General features: G+C 41.0%; 1 protein-coding gene across 2 annotated transcripts; it reads right to left on the bottom strand.

The window, feature by feature from the left end:
- Positions 1–2883: 2883 nt before the first annotated feature.
- On the bottom strand, positions 2884–7268 carry LOC133146986 (uncharacterized). Of its 2 annotated transcripts, XM_061271105.1 has the most exons (10): positions 6922–7268; positions 5709–5806; positions 5365–5499; positions 4759–4907; positions 4521–4657; positions 4335–4428; positions 4073–4196; positions 3518–3733; positions 3262–3442; positions 2884–3127 (listed from the first exon to the last, which is right to left on the bottom strand). In XM_061271105.1, the coding sequence occupies exons 1-9, from the start codon at positions 7047–7049 to the stop codon at positions 3414–3416; spliced, it is 1110 nt and encodes a 369-aa protein (XP_061127089.1). In that variant the 5' UTR covers positions 7050–7268; the 3' UTR covers positions 2884–3127; positions 3262–3413. The 2 variants fall into 2 exon arrangements, with proteins under 2 accessions (XP_061127089.1, XP_061127090.1); XM_061271106.1 differs by lacking the exon at positions 5709–5806.
- Positions 7269–18132: the final 10864 nt, after the last annotated feature.

The following is an 18132-nucleotide window of genomic DNA, read 5'->3' as shown; positions in this document are numbered from 1 at the left end:
TCGCATTTTCTCGGCGAGCTGAGCACTTTTTCTGAATTGTGACGCTCCCGTCACTCTGGTTAGGTTGGCATCGAAAAAAACGCTCTCGGGTGCTTTAGAGTGCCGAGTTTATTACTGCGCATTAAGAAATGACCACCTCCAACGTTTGGTTTATGTTTTATAAGCATTTTTAATTTTATTGCTTAAATCGCATTTTCTCGGCGAGCTGAGCACTTTTTCTGAATTGTGCCGCCCCCGTCACTCTGGTTAGGTTGGCATCGAAAAAAACGCTCTCGGGTGCTTTAGAGTGCCGAGTTATTCACTGCGCATGAAGAAATGACCACCTCCAACGTTTGGTTTATGTTTTATAAGCATTTTTAATTTTATTGCTTAAATCGCATTTTCTCGGCGAGCTGAGCACTTTTTCTGAATTGTGCCGCTCCCGTCACTCTGGTTAGGTTGGCATCGAAAAAAACGCTCTCGGGTGCTTTAGAGTGCCGAGTTTATCACTGCGCATGAAGAAATGACCACCTCCAACGTTTGGTTTATGTTTTATAAGCATTTTTAATTTTATTGCTTAAATCGCATTTTCTCGGCGAGCTGAGCGCTTTTTCTGAATTGTGCCGCTCCCGTCACTCTGGTTAGGTTGGCATCGAAAAAAACGCTCTCGGGTGCTTTAGAGTGCCGAGTTATTCACTGCGCATGAAGAAATGACCACCTCCAATGTTTGGTTTATGTTTAATAAGCATTTTTAATTTTATTGCTTAAATCGCATTTTCTCGGCGAGCTGAGCGCTTTTTCTGAATTGTGCCGCTCCCGTCACTCTGGTTAGGTTGGCATCGAAAAAAACGCTCTCGGGTGCTTTAGAGTGCCGAGTTATTCACTGCGCATGAAGAAATGACCACCTCCAACGTTTGGTTTATGTTTAATAAGCATTTTTAATTTTATTGCTTAAATCGCATTTTCTCGGCGAGCTGAGATCTTTTTTCTGAATTGTGCCGCTCCCGTCACTCTGGTTAGGTTGGCGTCGAAAAAAACGCTCTCGGGTGCTTTAGAGTGCCGAGTTTATTACTGCGCATTAGGAAATGACCACCTCCAACGTTTGGTTTATGTTTTATAAGCATTTTTAATTTTATTGCTTAAATCGCATTTTCTCGGCGAGCTGAGCGCTTTTTCTGAATTGTGCCGCTCCCGTCACTCTGGTTAGGTTGGCATCGAAAAAAACGCTCTCGGGTGCTTTAGAGTGCCGAGTTTATTACTGCGCTTTAAGAAATGACCACCTCCAACGTTTGGTTTATGTTTTATAAGCATTTTTAATTTTATTGCTTAAATCGCATTTTCTCGGCGAGCTGAGCACTTTTTCTGAATTGTGCCGCTCCCGTCACTCTGGTTAGGTTGGCATCGAAAAAAACGCTCTCGGGTGCTTTAGAGTGCCGAGTTTATTACTGCGCATTAAGAAATGACCACCTCCAACGTTTGGTTTATGTTTTATAAGCATTTTTAATTTTATTGCTTAAATCGCATTTTCTCGGCGAGCTGAGCACTTTTTCTGAATTGTGCCGCTCCCGTCACTCTGGTTAGGTTGGCATCGAAAAAAACGCTCTCGGGTGCTTTAGAGTGCCGAGTTTATTACTGCGCATTAAGAAATGACCACCTCCAACGTTTGGTTTATGTTTTATAAGCATTTTTAATTTTATTGCTTAAATCGCATTTTCTCGGCGAGCTGAGCACTTTTTCTGAATTGTGCCGCTCCCGTCACTCTGGTTAGGTTGGCATCGAAAAAAACGCTCTCGGGTGCTTTAGAGTGCCGAGTTATTCACTGCGCATGAAGAAATGACCACCTCCAACGTTTGGTTTATGTTTAATAAGCATTTTTTAATTTTATTGCTTGAATCGCATTTTCTCGGCGAGCTGAGCACTTTTTCTGAATTGTGCCGCTCCCGTCACTCTGGTTAGGTTGGCATCGAAAAAAACGCTATCGGGTGCTTTAGAGTGCCGAGTTTATCACTGCGCATGAAGAAATGACCACCTTCAACGTTTGGTTTATGTTTTATAAGCATTTTTAATTTGATTGCTTAAATCGCATTTTCTCGGCGAGCTGAGCGCTTTTTCTGAATTGTGCCGCTCCCGTCACTCTGGTTAGGTTGGCATCGAAAAAAACGCTCTCGGGTGCTTTAGAGTGCCGAGTTTATCACTGCGCATGAAGAAATGACCACCTCCAACGTTTGGTTTATGTTTTATAAGCATTTTTAATTTTATTGCTTAAATCGCATTTTCTCGGCGAGCTGAGCACCTTTTCTGAATTGTGCCGCTCCCGTCACTCTGGTTAGGTTCACAGCAAAAACTGGAGTGTTGAATCAACTCCCACAGAGTCAATTTTAACACTTTTTGCGGGTTTATATAGCTCCACACTCTACAGAGTTAAATTAACACTTTCAAAATAGTTAATTATTTAACACTGTACCTAGAGTTACTTTTTAACTCCCTAGACTGGGTTGAATTAACACTATATCGAGTTACATTAACACTATATCAGAGTTACTTTTTAACTCCCTAGACTGGGTTGAATTAACACTATATCGAGTTACATTAACACTATATCAGAGTTCCTTTTTAACTCCCTAAACTGTGTTAAATTAACACTATATCGAGTTACATTAACACTATATCAGAGTTCCTTTTTAACTCCCTAAACTGTGTTAAATTAACACTATATCGAGTTACATTAACACTATATCAGAGTTCCTTTTTAACTCTCTAAACTGGGTTAAATTAACACTATCGATTTACATTATATCAAAGCTCCTTTTTAACTTCCTAAATTGGGTTAAATTGACACTACATAGTTAAAAAAAAAAAACAGTACAATACAACCATTAAAATGACAATTCCAAGAAAAATGCATTTTCAAAAACACAATTTATTTTAACTTTTCCCCCAATGCAGTCAGTTAAAACATGAGGGTAAAACTTTGAAGGCATGGTGGTGTTCAACAAACATCTCTGTAAATAGCTTTTTTGTCAAAAAATAAACGTCATCTTCAACCAGAAGTACATCATCTATTTGACAAAAGACTGGCATGTCTTCCTCCATGGAACTGCAAACAACAAGTCCACCTTTGTACTCAACACCATCGACTTTAACCCAACTTTAAAAAGAAAAAGAAATACACAGAATGAACGAACAATTGAAGTCCAGTAACATAAAATCAATCGGTCTTTATTAATCACAAGACTATTGAACTGTAATTGCTTATAACAAATTCTATCGAACAAAACTCACTTGGTGCCTCATCAAGTTCACTTCCTGGAGACTCTGCGGCCTGCAGCATTCGGCGCAGCTCAGGTGTTGGGGTGAGCCGCTTGGCCTCTTTGATGACGTTATCTCTGAAGAACGGATCCCATTTCTGGAGCAGCAGGTTGGAAACCTCCTCTTCAAACAGGAGTGTGAAGTCTTGATTCATCTATAAGAAAGCAAATGTACTACTACCACATTCAGCACATTTCAAGGCATTCTAAAAATCCCATTTCATACTTACCAATCCCTTTGTATCCAGGAATCTTGGGAAGATGGAGAAGATATCTTGTTTTGTCTGAGTCGTGGATGAGTTTTTGGCGATTCTGAAAGGTCTCTCTCATCTTCAGAAAAATTACGGAACTGTCTGTTGTATGGTTGAGCAAGGAGATGGCTTCCTGGTATGCATCCCCATCAAGCTGCTGGTCAACAACAATGGACCTGCGCACATTTGGGCCTCCTGAAAAAAAGCACACAATTCTTTCAAGAAAAAAAACAAGAAACACCCTAGATGAAGTTGTAAGAAAGAAAGAAAAATGAGGGGTACTTAGAGAAAGAAAGACAGTTGCGTAGAGAGAGAGATAGAGAGATAGAGAGATAGATAGAGAGATAGAGAGATAGATAGATAGATAGATAGATAGATAGATAGATAGATAGATAGATAGATAGATAGATAGATAGATAGATAGATAGATAGATAGATAGATAGATAGATAGATAGATAGATAGATAGATAGATAGATAGATAGATAGATAGATAGATAGATAGATAGATAGATAGATAGATAGATAGACTGACCTCCTCCTGGGGAAAAGCCAGTGGGGCTACTTGTAGATGCATGTCCTCTTCGAATCTTTCTCTGAATCGTTTTCAGACGCCAAGAAATGTATCCGGTGCTGCTTGCAGCATCATAGAAATGTTCCTAAAATGGAAATACATTCAAAATTAATGTGATGTCAACCTCATAAGCTACTGTGAAATTTCAGAATCTAAATGTTACTGTAATGTAGACAAAACATGAAAATTATGTAAACAGATAGTACAATAATAATGACTATACATAGCCTTTCTTGGAGTATGGGTCTTTGAGGGACGGGAACACTGTCACTATCCCAAGAGCGTACTCTTCTCGAACAGCTTTGCTGGGGAGTTGCCTGAGAAAAGATCAAATTAGCATTAATACAAGGGCCAAGTAGTTAACTTGTTAATAAAAAAAGGATAGTACAGACAAATAGAACACACATACCCGTGTTTATCAATCATGTGTGCCACTATTATATTGACCAACTTTCTTCTGGTAGCATCTGTTAGAGTTTTTGTTGTGTGATACTCTTGGAGGACCTCTTCACCACCTGAGCTGGTACCAAGGACATCTTCAATCAACTTTGAAAAAGAAGCAAAAAAACAAATGTGATAAACTGCCTTTCTAGAGTTTAAGGATGACAAATGTTGATTTTAAGAAACCTGTGAGTACTTAGCACAACCTTTCTAGCAGATGCTGCAGTAAGTGGGCCCTCAAGTCTTGGTTTCTTCCTAGGAACCTCATCTAGGAGTATAGTTGATGTACTTGCACATGAACTGAAGCTTGAATCAGAATAATCGGATGGAGAGGACAAGGAGCAATCGAAAAATTCTTAAAAAAAAAAAAAAAAAAAAAAAAGAAGGGGGGTGGGGTGTTTATTTGCAGTATACAAAAAGTCATAGAAGATTTTTGATCTAACCAAGCCAACGGCACACCATAGACTCAACTCATTTAATCAATTGATTCTCAGTCTTGATAGGCAATTCAGAAATATTTTCAGAAATTGTTTTAAAGGCATGAATTAGATTAATCAAAAATACATTTGGTATTCATATTGGATTTATGTCAGTTAAAATGACATTTAAACCATTTAATAAAAGTCAGGCTGAATGTCCCTGTTGTGTAACCACAAAGAATGATATTGAATATTTGATCCACCTTTAAGTGTATTAAATGACTTAATTCTGAAAACATTAAATTGAAATTGTTTACTGTATTTCTGTACTTATAAATTTGCATTAGTGTTTTACACATTGCATTATGTAATTTACCCCTTTACATTTCTCACCGTCATTTGAGAAAACTGATAGAGTCACATTGCCTTGGCTGACAAGGTCACTGAAAATGTCCTCATCAACTTCTGTCCCTGTTGCATCTTTGTACACTAATTTTGCGTCAGGTGGCAGGCAAAATCTCTCGATGACTGGAAAAGACAAGATACATCTGAGTGGACCTTTAAGATAGCACTGATCTTGCCTCATTTCACATTCAATAATTTAATCCACCACTGTAAACAAATTCAGAGATAATCCCCTGCATAAAATACATTCCCTTTTCAGTCCAAATCTTAAAAGAAAGGGGCGTTGTTCTGCCCTTTATATCAAACCAAGCATAAGTAAAACAAAAACAAACCTTTGTCATGGAACTGCACAAAATCAAAACATCCATCAACCTCATCCAACTTCACATACTTCTGCTGTTGGCAATACCGAACCTGGATCAACATTTTTCTGAGACATGCAACAACAAACAAATGTCAGTAAACACTTAACATGCAAGAAATAATTATTTAACACTCACATAAACGTTGTGTATCATGCAAGAAATTGTTTCATTATTAATTTCACTGCATGTCTAAGATTAAACACATTCAGCAGCTGCTGGGAGGCTGTTAAAACATGCCACAGCAGGCCCAGTGGAAACGCTCTCATTGATGAACGTGGCAGCGACTAGCTGTAGTGACTGCAGCACATGCTACCGTAATTAACATTTACATTTGAGGCAAAACTGATTTATTAAAACATTCCCCTCTGTTAAAAGCTGGTTTTCAGCGACCAAACAAACACAACACAGCACCAGTAAAGTTGACCCTTTATAGTCTGACTGCCCACTACATTACCTACATTACCCATTAATCAGAGTTATTAACCACACCTGCATGATCAGAGCCTCGGACACTCGTCTCGGTGCAGTGGCACAGGGAGTCTGCCACACAGGCACCCAACTGCAATTGTTTAGGCTAATTATTTCACTCTAGCCGTGGCTCCTACGCAAAGTGCGGGGTTTATTGCATGAATTAACTCCTCACTTCGTGTTGGAGCCAAAGTTCATCCTGTCGGGGCTTATTTCTCCATAACAACCTCTGAACTGTTTATCCCTTACTTATTCTAGAGGGTTATGGTTAGGATTAGGGTTAAGGTTAGATTAATGGACGCAGAAATTAACAAGTGTATGGTCGGAGAAATGGGAAGAGGGAGTATTGGGCAGTCGGACTGATGCCATGCATGCACCCGCCATGAACTTCAAGTTAGCTTTTTAACATGTGCTAACGTTAGCCCCAAACTATATTCGACAGTTAAATATGAAGCCTTGTTTATACAACCTCTCAAGCACGCGTGAGACTTGGTAAAATGCAAAGGATAACATAGGAAACCGTTTTTTTATTAATGTTTATTTTTTAGCAAGTGGTAACGTTAGTGGTGAAGTTAACATTGCATTAAAAAAAAATCCAAACGTTCGCTGTCCAGTGCCAACCACAAAAAATGCTTAGCAAAGTTACATAAATATTCTCAGCAGACGTTTAATTCAATGTTATTGTTCCTACAAGTTTGATTTTGTAGCTTACCTCGTGTAAAAGTCCAACTCCGCATCCATTCCTGATTCCAGCAGCGAAATAAACGACGGTTGACCACGCCACGCACAGGAGACTATTGATTGATGCACGGGTTCACCCTGCTGAAAGCCCAGGGGCATAACACATGGGGTTACCTGGACTGAAGCCCAGGGGCCTATCAAGCAAGTTAACTCGGCCGAGATGCACTTTACATCTCTACAGAGTTGATTTGCTTAGGTTGGAATAACTCTGTTAAATAACTCCAACACTGAACACCATTTTAATCAGAATGTGTTAAAATGACACTTTGAGAGTTGAAATCAACTCTGACATGTTTAACCCTGAAATTTCAACACTCCAGTTTTTGCTGTGTTGGCATCGAAAAAAACGCTCTCGGGTGCTTTAGAGTGCCGAGTTTATCACTGCGCATGAAGAAATGACCACCTCCAACGTTTGGTTTATGTTTTATAAGCATTTTTAATTTTATTGCTTAAATCGCATTTTCTCGGCGAGCTGAGCGCTTTTTCTGAATTGTGCCTGTCCCGTCACTCTGGTTAGGTTGGCATCGAAAAAAACGCTCTCGGGTGCTTTAGAGTGCCGAGTTATTCACTGCGCATGAAGAAATGACCACCTCCAACGTTTGGTTTATGTTTAATAAGCATTTTTAATTTTATTGCTTAAATCGCATTTTCTCGGCGAGCTGAGCGCTTTTTCTGAATTGTGCCGCTCCCGTCACTCTGGTTAGGTTGGCATCGAAAAAACGCTCTCGGGTGCTTTAGAGTGCCGAGTTATTCACTGCGCATGAAGAAATGACAACCTCCAACGTTTGGTTTATGTTTAATAAGCATTTTTAATTTTATTGCTTAAATCGCATTTTCTCGGCGAGCTGAGCACTTTTTCTGAATTGTGCCGCTCCCGTCACTCTGGTTAGGTTGGCATCGAAAAAAACGCTCTCGGGTGCTTTAGAGTGCCGAGTTTATTACTGCGCATTAAGAAATGACCACCTCCAACGTTTGGTTTATGTTTTATAAGCATTTTTAATTTTATTGCTTAAATCGCATTTTCTCGGCGAGCTGAGCACTTTTTCTGAATTGTGCCGCTCCCGTCACTCTGGTTAGGTTGGCATCGAAAAAAACGCTCTCGGGTGCTTTAGAGTGCCGAGTTATTCACTGCGCATGAAGAAATGACCACCTCCAACGTTTGGTTTATGTTTAATAAGCATTTTTTAATTTTATTGCTTGAATCGCATTTTCTCGGCGAGCTGAGCACTTTTTCTGAATTGTGCCGCTCCCGTCACTCTGGTTAGGTTGGCATCGAAAAAAACGCTATCGGGTGCTTTAGAGTGCCGAGTTTATCACTGCGCACGAAGAAATGACCACTTCCAACGTTTGGTTTATGTTTTATAAGCATTTTTAATTTTATTGCTTAAATCGCATTTTCTCGGCGAGCTGAGCGCTTTTTCTGAATTGTGCCGCTCCCGTAACTCTGGTTAGGTTGGCATCGAAAAAAACGCTCTCGGGTGCTTTAGAGTGCCGAGTTTATCACTGCGCATGAAGAAATGACCACTTCCAACGTTTGGTTTATGTTTTATAAGCATTTTTAATTTTATTGCTTAAATCGCATTTTCTCGGCGAGCTGAGCACTTTTTCTGAATTGTGCCGCTCCCGTCACTCTGGTTAGGTTGGCATCGAAAAAAACGCTCTCGGGTTCTCTAGAGTGCCGAGTTTATTACTGCGCATTAAGAAATGACCACCTCCAACGTTTGGTTTATGTTTTATAAGCATTTTTAATTTTATTGCTTAAATCGCATTTTCTCGGCGAGCTGAGCACTTTTTCTGAATTGTGCCGCTCCCGTCACTCTGGTTAGGTTGGCATCGAAAAAAACGCTATCGGGTGCTTTAGAGTGCCGAGTTATTCACTGCGCATGAAGAAATGACCACCTCCAACGTTTGGTTTATGTTTAATAAGCACTTTTAATTTTATTGCTTAAATCGCATTTTCTCGGCGAGCTGAGCACTTTTTCTGAATTGTGCCGCTCCCGTCACTCTGGTTAGGTTGGCATCGAAAAAAACGCTCTCGGGTGCTTTAGAGTGCCGAGTTTATTACTGCGCATTAAGAAATGACCACCTCCAACGTTTGGTTTATGTTTTATAAGCATTTTTAATTTTATTGCTTAAATCGCATTTTCTCGGCGAGCTGAGCACTTTTTCTGAATTGTGCCGCTCCCGTCACTCTGGTTAGGTTGGCATCGAAAAAAACGCTCTCGGGTGCTTTAGAGTGCCGAGTTTATTACTGCGCATTAAGAAATGACCACCTCCAACGTTTGGTTTATGTTTTATAAGCATTTTTAATTTTATTGCTTAAATCGCATTTTCTCGGCGAGCTGAGCGCTTTTTCTGAATTGTGCCGCTCCCGTCACTCTGGTTAGGTTGGCATCGAAAAAAACGCTCTCGGGTGCTTTAGAGTGCCGAGTTATTCACTGCGCATGAAGAAATGACCACCTCCAACGTTTGGTTTATGTTTAATAAGCATTTTTAATTTTATTGCTTAAATCGCATTTTCTCGGCGAGCTGAGCACTTTTTCTGAATTGTGCCGCTCCCGTCACTCTGGTTAGGTTGGCATCGAAAAAAACGCTCTCGGGTGCTTTAGAGTGCCGAGTTTATTACTGCGCATTAAGAAATGACCACCTCCAACGTTTGGTTTATGTTTTATAAGCATTTTTAATTTTATTGCTTAAATCGCATTTTCTCGGCGAGCTGAGCGCTTTTTCTGAATTGTGCCGCTCCCGTCACTCTGGTTAGGTTGGCATCGAAAAAAACGCTCTCGGGTGCTTTAGAGTGCCGAGTTTATTACTGCGCATTAAGAAATGACCACCTCCAACGTTTGGTTTATGTTTAATAAGCATTTTTAATTTTATTGCTTAAATCGCATTTTCTCGGCGAGCTGAGCACTTTTTCTGAATTGTGCCGCTCCCGTCACTCTGGTTAGGTTGGCATCGAAAAAAACGCTCTCGGGTGCTTTAGAGTGCCGAGTTTATTACTGCGCATTAAGAAATGACCACCTCCAACGTTTGGTTTATGTTTTATAAGCATTTTTAATTTTATTGCTTAAATCGCATTTTCTCGGCGAGCTGAGCACTTTTTCTGAATTGTGCCGCTCCCGTCACTCTGGTTAGGTTGGCATCGAAAAAAACGCTCTCGGGTGCTTTAGAGTGCCGAGTTTATTACTGCGCATTAAGAAATGACCACCTCCAACGTTTGGTTTATGTTTTATAAGCATTTTTAATTTTATTGCTTAAATCGCATTTTCTCGGCGAGCTGAGCACTTTTTCTGAATTGTGCCGCTCCCGTCACTTGGCATCGAAAAAAACGCTCTCGGGTGCTTTAGAGTGCCGAGTTATTCACTGCGCATGAAGAAATGACCACCTCCAACGTTTGGTTTATGTTTTATAAGCATTTTTAATTTTATTGCTTAAATCGCATTTTCTCGGCGAGCTGAGCGCTTTTTCTGAATTGTGCCGCTCCCGTCACTCTGGTTAGGTTGGCATCGAAAAAAACGCTCTCGGGTGCTTTAGAGTGCCGAGTTTATTACTGCGCATTAAGAAATGACCACCTCCAACGTTTGGTTTATGTTTTATAAGCATTTTTAATTTTATTGCCTAAATCGCATTTTCTCGGCGAGCTGAGCACTTTTTCTGAATTGTGCCGCTCCCGTCACTCTGGTTAGGTTGGCATCGAAAAAAACGCTCTCGGGTGCTTTAGAGTGCCGAGTTTATTACTGCGCATTAAGAAATGACCACCTCCAACGTTTGGTTTATGTTTTATAAGCATTTTTAATTTTATTGCTTAAATCGCATTTTCTCGGCGAGCTGAGCACTTTTTCTGAATTGTGCCGCTCCCGTCACTCTGGTTAGGTTGGCATCGAAAAAAACGCTCTCGGGTGCTTTAGAGTGCCGAGTTATTCACTGCGCACGAAGAAATGACCACCTCCAACGTTTGGTTTATGTTTTATAAGCATTTTTAATTTTATTGCTTAAATCGCATTTTCTCGGCGAGCTGAGCGCTTTTTCTGAATTGTGCCGCTCCCGTCACTCTGGTTAGGTTGGCATCGAAAAAAACGCTCTCGGGTGCTTTATAGTGCCGAGTTTATTACTGCGCATTAAGAAATGACCACCTCCAACGTTTGGTTTATGTTTTATAAGCATTTTTAATTTTATTGCTTAAATCGCATTTTCTCGGCGAGCTGAGCACTTTTTCTGAATTGTGCCGCTCCCGTCACTCTGGTTAGGTTGGCATCGAAAAAAACGCTCTCGGGTGCTTTAGAGTGCCGAGTTTATTACTGCGCATTAAGAAATGACCACCTCCAACGTTTGGTTTATGTTTTATAAGCATTTTTAATTTTATTGCTTAAATCGCATTTTCTCGGCGAGCTGAGCTCTGAATTGTGCCGCTCCCGTCACTCTGGTTAGGTTGGCATCGAAAAAAACGCTTTTGGGTGCTTTAGAGTGCCGAGTTATTCACTGCGCATGAAGAAATGACCACCTCCAACGTTTGGTTTATGTTTAATAAGCATTTTTAATTTTATTGCTTAAATCGCATTTTCTCGGCGAGCTGAGCACTTTTTCTGAATTGTGCCGCTCCCGTCACTCTGGTTAGGTTGGCATCGAAAAAAACGCTCTCGGGTGCTTTAGAGTGCCGAGTTTATTACTGCGCATTAAGATATGACCACCTCCAACGTTTGGTTTATGTTTTATAAGCATTTTTAATTTTATTGCTTAAATCGCATTTTCTCGGCGAGCTGAGCGCTTTTTCTGAATTGTGCCGCTCCCGTCACTCTGGTTAGGTTGGCATCGAAAAAAACGCTCTCGGGTGCTTTAGAGTGCCGAGTTATTCACTGCGCATGAAGAAATGACCACCTCCAACGTTTGGTTTATGTTTAATAAGCATTTTTAATTTTATTGCTTAAATCGCATTTTCTCGGCGAGCTGAGCACTTTTTCTGAATTGTGCCGCTCCCGTCACTCTGGTTAGGTTGGCATCGAAAAAAACGCTCTCGGGTGCTTTAGAGTGCCGAGTTTATTACTGCGCATTAAGAAATGACCACCTCCAACGTTTGGTTTATGTTTTATAAGCATTTTTAATTTTATTGCTTAAATCGCATTTTCTCGGCGAGCTGAGCGCTTTTTCTGAATTGTGCCGCTCCCGTCACTCTGGTTAGGTTGGCATCGAAAAAAACGCTCTCGGGTGCTTTAGAGTGCCGAGTTATTCACTGCGCATGAAGAAATGACCACCTCCAACGTTTGGTTTATGTTTAATAAGCATTTTTAATTTTATTGCTTAAATCGCATTTTCTCGGCGAGCTGAGCACTTTTTCTGAATTGTGCCGCTCCCGTCACTCTGGTTAGGTTGGCATCGAAAAAAACGCTCTCGGGTGCTTTAGAGTGCCGAGTTTATTACTGCGCATTAAGAAATGACCACCTCCAACGTTTGGTTTATGTTTTATAAGCATTTTTAATTTTATTGCTTAAATCGCATTTTCTCGGCGAGCTGAGCACTTTTTCTGAATTGTGCCGCTCCCGTCACTCTGGTTAGGTTGGCATCGAAAAAAACGCTCTCGGGTGCTTTAGAGTGCCGAGTTTATCACTGCGCATGAAGAAATGACCACCTCCAACGTTTGGTTTATGTTTAATAAGCATTTTTAATTTTATTGCTTAAATCGCATTTTCTCGGCGAGCTGAGCACTTTTTCTGAATTGTGCCGCTCCCGTCACTCTGGTTAGGTTGGCATCGAAAAAAACGCTCTCGGGTGCTTTAGAGTGCCGACTTTATCACTGCGCATGAAGAAATGACCACCTCCAACGTTTGGTTTATGTTTTATAAGCATTTTTAATTTTATTGCTTAAATCGCATTTTCTCGGCGAGCTGAGCACTTTTTCTGAATTGTGCCGCTCCCGTCACTCTGGTTAGGTTGGCATCGAAAAAAACGCTCACGGGTGCTTTAGAGTGCCGAGTTTATTACTGCGCATTAAGGAATGACCACCTCCAACGTTTGGTTTATGTTTTATAAGCATTTTTAATTTTATTGCTTAAATCGCATTTTCTCGGCGAGCTGAGCACTTTTTCTGAATTGTGCCGCTCCCGTCACTCTGGTTAGGTTGGCATCGAAAAAAACGCTCTCGGGTGCTTTAGAGTGCCGAGTTTATTACTGCGCATTAGGAAATGACCACCTCCAACGTTTGGTTTATGTTTTATAAGCATTTTTAATTTTATTGCCTAAATCGCATTTTCTCGGCGAGCTGAGCACTTTTTCTGAATTGTGCCGCTCCCGTCACTCTGGTTAGGTTGGCATCGAAAAAAACGCTCTCGGGTGCTTTAGAGTGCCGAGTTTATTACTGCGCATTAAGAAATGACCACCTCCAACGTTTGGTTTATGTTTTATAAGCATTTTTAATTTTATTGCTTAAATCGCATTTTCTCGGCGAGCTGAGCACTTTTTCTGAATTGTGCCGCTCCCGTCACTCTGGTTAGGTTGGCATCGAAAAAAACGCTCTCGGGTGCTTTAGAGTGCCGAGTTATTCACTGCGCACGAAGAAATGACCACCTCCAACGTTTGGTTTATGTTTTATAAGCATTTTTAATTTTATTGCTTAAATCGCATTTTCTCGGCGAGCTGAGCGCTTTTTCTGAATTGTGCCGCTCCCGTCACTCTGGTTAGGTTGGCATCGAAAAAAAACGCTCTCGGGTGCTTTAGAGTGCCGAGTTTATTACTGCGCATTAAGAAATGACCACCTCCAACGTTTGGTTTATGTTTTATAAGCATTTTTAATTTTATTGCTTAAATCGCATTTTCTCGGCGAGCTGAGCACTTTTTCTGAATTGTGCCGCTCCCGTCACTCTGGTTAGGTTGGCATCGAAAAAAACGCTCTCGGGTGCTTTAGAGTGCCGAGTTTATTACTGCGCATTAAGAAATGACCACCTCCAACGTTTGGTTTATGTTTTATAAGCATTTTTAATTTTATTGCTTAAATCGCATTTTCTCGGCGAGCTGAGCACTTTTTCTGAATTGTGCCGCTCCCGTCACTCTGGTTAGGTTGGCATCGAAAAAAACGCTATCGGGTGCTTTAGAGTGCCGAGTTATTCACTGCGCATGAAGAAATGACCACCTCCAACGTTTGGTTTATGTTTAATAAGCATTTTTAATTTTATTGCTTAAATCGCATTTTCTCGGCGAGCTGAGCACTTTTTCTGAATTGTGCCGCTCCCGTCACTCTGGTTAGGTTGGCATCGACAAAAACGCTCTCGGGTGCTTTAGAGTGCCGAGTTTATTACTGCGCATTAAGAAATGACCACCTCCAACGTTTGGTTTATGTTTTATAAGCATTTTTAATTTTATTGCTTAAATCGCATTTTCTCGGCGAGCTGAGCACTTTTTCTGAATTGTGCCGCTCCCGTCACTCTGGTTAGGTTGGCATCGAAAAAAACGCTCTCGGGTGCTTTAGAGTGCCGAGTTTATTACTGCGCATTAAGAAATGACCACCTCCAACGTTTGGTTTATGTTTTATAAGCATTTTTAATTTTATTGCTTAAATCGCATTTTCTCGGCGAGCTGAGCGCTTTTTGTGAATTGTGCCGCTCCCGTCACTCTGGTTAGGTTGGCATCGAAAAAAACGCTCTCGGGTGCTTTAGAGTGCCGGGTTATTCACTGCGCATGAAGAAATGACCACCTCCAACGTTTGGTTTATGTTTAATAAGCATTTTTAATTTTATTGCTTAAATCGCATTTTCTCGGCGAGCTGAGCACTTTTTCTGAATTGTGCCGCTCCCGTCACTCTGGTTAGGTTGGCATCGAAAAAAACGCTCTCGGGTGCTTTAGAGTGCCGAGTTTATTACTGCGCATTAAGAAATGACCACCTCCAACGTTTGGTTTATGTTTTATAAGCATTTTTAATTTTATTGCTTAATTCGCATTTTCTCGGCGAGCTGAGCGCTTTTTCTGAATTGTGCCGCTCCCGTCACTCTGGTTAGGTTGGCATCGAAAAAAACGCTCTCGGGTGCTTTAGAGTGCCGAGTTATTCACTGCGCATGAAGAAATGACCACCTCCAACGTTTGGTTTATGTTTAATAAGCATTTTTAATTTTATTGCTTAAATCGCATTTTCTCGGCGAGCTGAGCACTTTTTCTGAATTGTGCCGCTCCCGTCACTCTGGTTAGGTTGGCATCGAAAAAAACGCTCTCGGGTGCTTTAGAGTGCCGAGTTTATTACTGCGCATTAAGAAATGACCACCTCCAACGTTTGGTTTATGTTTTATAAGCATTTTTAATTTTATTGCTTAAATCGCATTTTCTCGGCGAGCTGAGCGCTTTTTCTGAATTGTGCCGCTCCCGTAACTCTGGTTAGGTTGGCATCGAAAAAAACGCTCTCGGGTGCTTTAGAGTGCCGAGTTTATCACTGCGCATGAAGAAATGACCACTTCCAACGTTTGGTTTATGTTTTATAAGCATTTTTAATTTTATTGCTTAAATCGCATTTTCTCGGCGAGCTGAGCGCTTTTTCTGAATTGTGCCGCTCCCGTAACTCTGGTTAGGTTGGCATCGAAAAAAACGCTCTCGGGTGCTTTAGAGTGCCGAGTTTATCACTGCGCATGAAGAAATGACCACTTCCAACGTTTGGTTTATGTTTTATAAGCATTTTTAATTTTATTGCTTAAATCGCATTTTCTCGGCGAGCTGAGCACTTTTTCTGAATTGTGCCGCTCCCGTCACTCTGGTTAGGTTGGCATCGAAAAAAACGCTCTCGGGTTCTCTAGAGTGCCGAGTTTATTACTGCGCATTAAGAAATGACCACCTCCAACGTTTGGTTTATGTTTTATAAGCATTTTTAATTTTATTGCTTAAATCGCATTTTCTCGGCGAGCTGAGCACTTTTTCTGAATTGTGCCGCTCCCGTCACTCTGGTTAGGTTGGCATCGAAAAAAACGCTCTCGGGTGCTTTAGAGTGCCGAGTTTATTACTGCGCATTAAGAAATGACCACCTCCAACGTTTGGTTTATGTTTTATAAGCATTTTTAATTTTATTGCCTAAATCGCATTTTCTCGGCGAGCTGAGCACTTTTTCTGAAATGTGCCGCTCCCGTCACTCTGGTTAGGTTGGCATCGAAAAAAACGCTCTCGGGTGCTTTAGAGTGCCGAGTTATTCACTGCGCATGAAGAAATGACCACCTCCAACGTTTGGTTTATGTTTTATAAGCATTTTTAATTTTATTGCTTAAATCGCATTTTCTCGGCGAGCTGAGCACTTTTTCTGAATTGTGCCGCTCCCGTCACTCTGGTTAGGTTGGCATCGAAAAAAACGCTCTCGGGTGCTTTAGAGTGCCGAGTTTATTACTGCGCATTAAGAAATGACCACCTCCAACGTTTGGTTTATGTTTTATAAGCATTTTTAATTTTATTGCTTAAATCGCATTTTCTCGGCGAGCTGAGCACTTTTTCTGAATTGTGCCGCTCCCGTCACTCTGGTTAGGTTGGCATCGAAAAAAACGCTATCGGGTGCTTTAGAGTGCCGAGTTATTCACTGCGCATGAAGAAATGACCACCTCCAACGTTTGGTTTATGTTTAATAAGCACTTTTAATTTTATTGCTTAAATCGCATTTTCTCGGCGAGCTGAGCACTTTTTCTGAATTGTGCCGCTCCCGTCACTCTGGTTAGGTTGGCATCGAAAAAAACGCTCTCGGGTGCTTTAGAGTGCCGAGTTTATTACTGCGCATTAAGAAATGACCACCTCCAACGTTTGGTTTATGTTTTATAAGCATTTTTAATTTTATTGCTTAAATCGCATTTTCTCGGCGAGCTGAGCACTTTTTCTGAATTGTGCCGCTCCCGTCACTCTGGTTAGGTTGGCATCGAAAAAAACGCTCTCGGGTGCTTTAGAGTGCCGAGTTTATTACTGCGCATTAACAAATGACCACCTCCAACGTTTGGTTTATGTTTTATAAGCATTTTTAATTTTATTGCTTAAATCGCATTTTCTCGGCGAGCTGAGCGCTTTTTCTGAATTGTGCCGCTCCCGTCACTCTGGTTAGGTTGGCATCGAAAAAAACGCTCTCGGGTGCTTTAGAGTGCCGAGTTATTCACTGCGCATGAAGAAATGACCACCTCCAACGTTTGGTTTATGTTTAATAAGCATTTTTAATTTTATTGCTTAAATCGCATTTTCTCGGCGAGCTGAGCACTTTTTCTGAATTGTGCCGCTCCCGTCACTCTGGTTAGGTTGGCATCGAAAAAAACGCTCTCGGGTGCTTTAGAGTGCCGAGTTTATTACTGCGCATTAAGAAATGACCACCTCCAACGTTTGGTTTATGTTTTATAAGCATTTTTAATTTTATTGCTTAAATCGCATTTTCTCGGCGAGCTGAGCGCTTTTTCTGAATTGTGCCGCTCCCGTCACTCTGGTTAGGTTGGCATCGAAAAAAACGCTCTCGGGTGCTTTAGAGTGCCGAGTTTATTACTGCGCATTAAGAAATGACCACCTCCAACGTTTGGTTTATGTTTAATAAGCATTTTTAATTTTATTGCTTAAATCGCATTTTCTCGGCGAGCTGAGCACTTTTTCTGAATTGTGCCGCTCCCGTCACTCTGGTTAGGTTGGCATCGAAAAAAACGCTCTCGGGTGCTTTAGAGTGCCGAGTTTATTACTGCGCATTAAGAAATGACCACCTCCAACGTTTGGTTTATGTTTTATAAGCATTTTTAATTTTATTGCTTAAATCGCATTTTCTCGGCGAGCTGAGCACTTTTTCTGAATTGTGCCGCTCCCGTCACTCTGGTTAGGTTGGCATCGAAAAAAACGCTCTCGGGTGCTTTAGAGTGCCGAGTTTATTACTGCGCATTAAGAAATGACCACCTCCAACGTTTGGTTTATGTTTTATAAGCATTTTTAATTTTATTGCTTAAATCGCATTTTCTCGGCGAGCTGAGCACTTTTTCTGAATTGTGCCGCTCCCGTCACTTGGCATCGAAAAAAACGCTCTCGGGTGCTTTAGAGTGCCGAGTTATTCACTGCGCATGAAGAAATGACCACCTCCAACGTTTGGTTTATGTTTTATAAGCATTTTTAATTTTATTGCTTAAATCGCATTTTCTCGGCGAGCTGAGCGCTTTTTCTGAATTGTGCCGCTCCCGTCACTCTGGTTAGGTTGGCATCGAAAAAAACGCTCTCGGGTGCT

This window comes from Syngnathus typhle, unplaced genomic scaffold (assembly GCF_033458585.1).
Source record: "Syngnathus typhle isolate RoL2023-S1 ecotype Sweden unplaced genomic scaffold, RoL_Styp_1.0 HiC_scaffold_23, whole genome shotgun sequence".
Lineage (NCBI taxonomy): Eukaryota > Metazoa > Chordata > Actinopteri > Syngnathiformes > Syngnathidae > Syngnathus > Syngnathus typhle.
Note: the sequence above shows the minus strand (reverse complement) of the source record. Positions and strands in the feature narration are given on the sequence as shown.

Bases quoted from the DNA above. Each gene is read 5' to 3' on its own strand.
- LOC133146986 (XM_061271105.1), bottom strand. From the start codon at position 7,049: ATGCCCCTGGGCTTTCAGCAGGGTGAACCCGTGCATCAATCAATAGTC. The intron at 5,807-6,921 runs GTAAGCTACAAA...TGCATGTCTCAG, and splicing joins GAGTTGGACTTTTACACGAG to AAAAATGTTGATCCAGGTTC. The intron at 4,658-4,758 runs GTTGTGCTAAGT...TCTTTTTCAAAG, and splicing joins CTGCAGCATCTGCTAGAAAG to TTGATTGAAGATGTCCTTGG.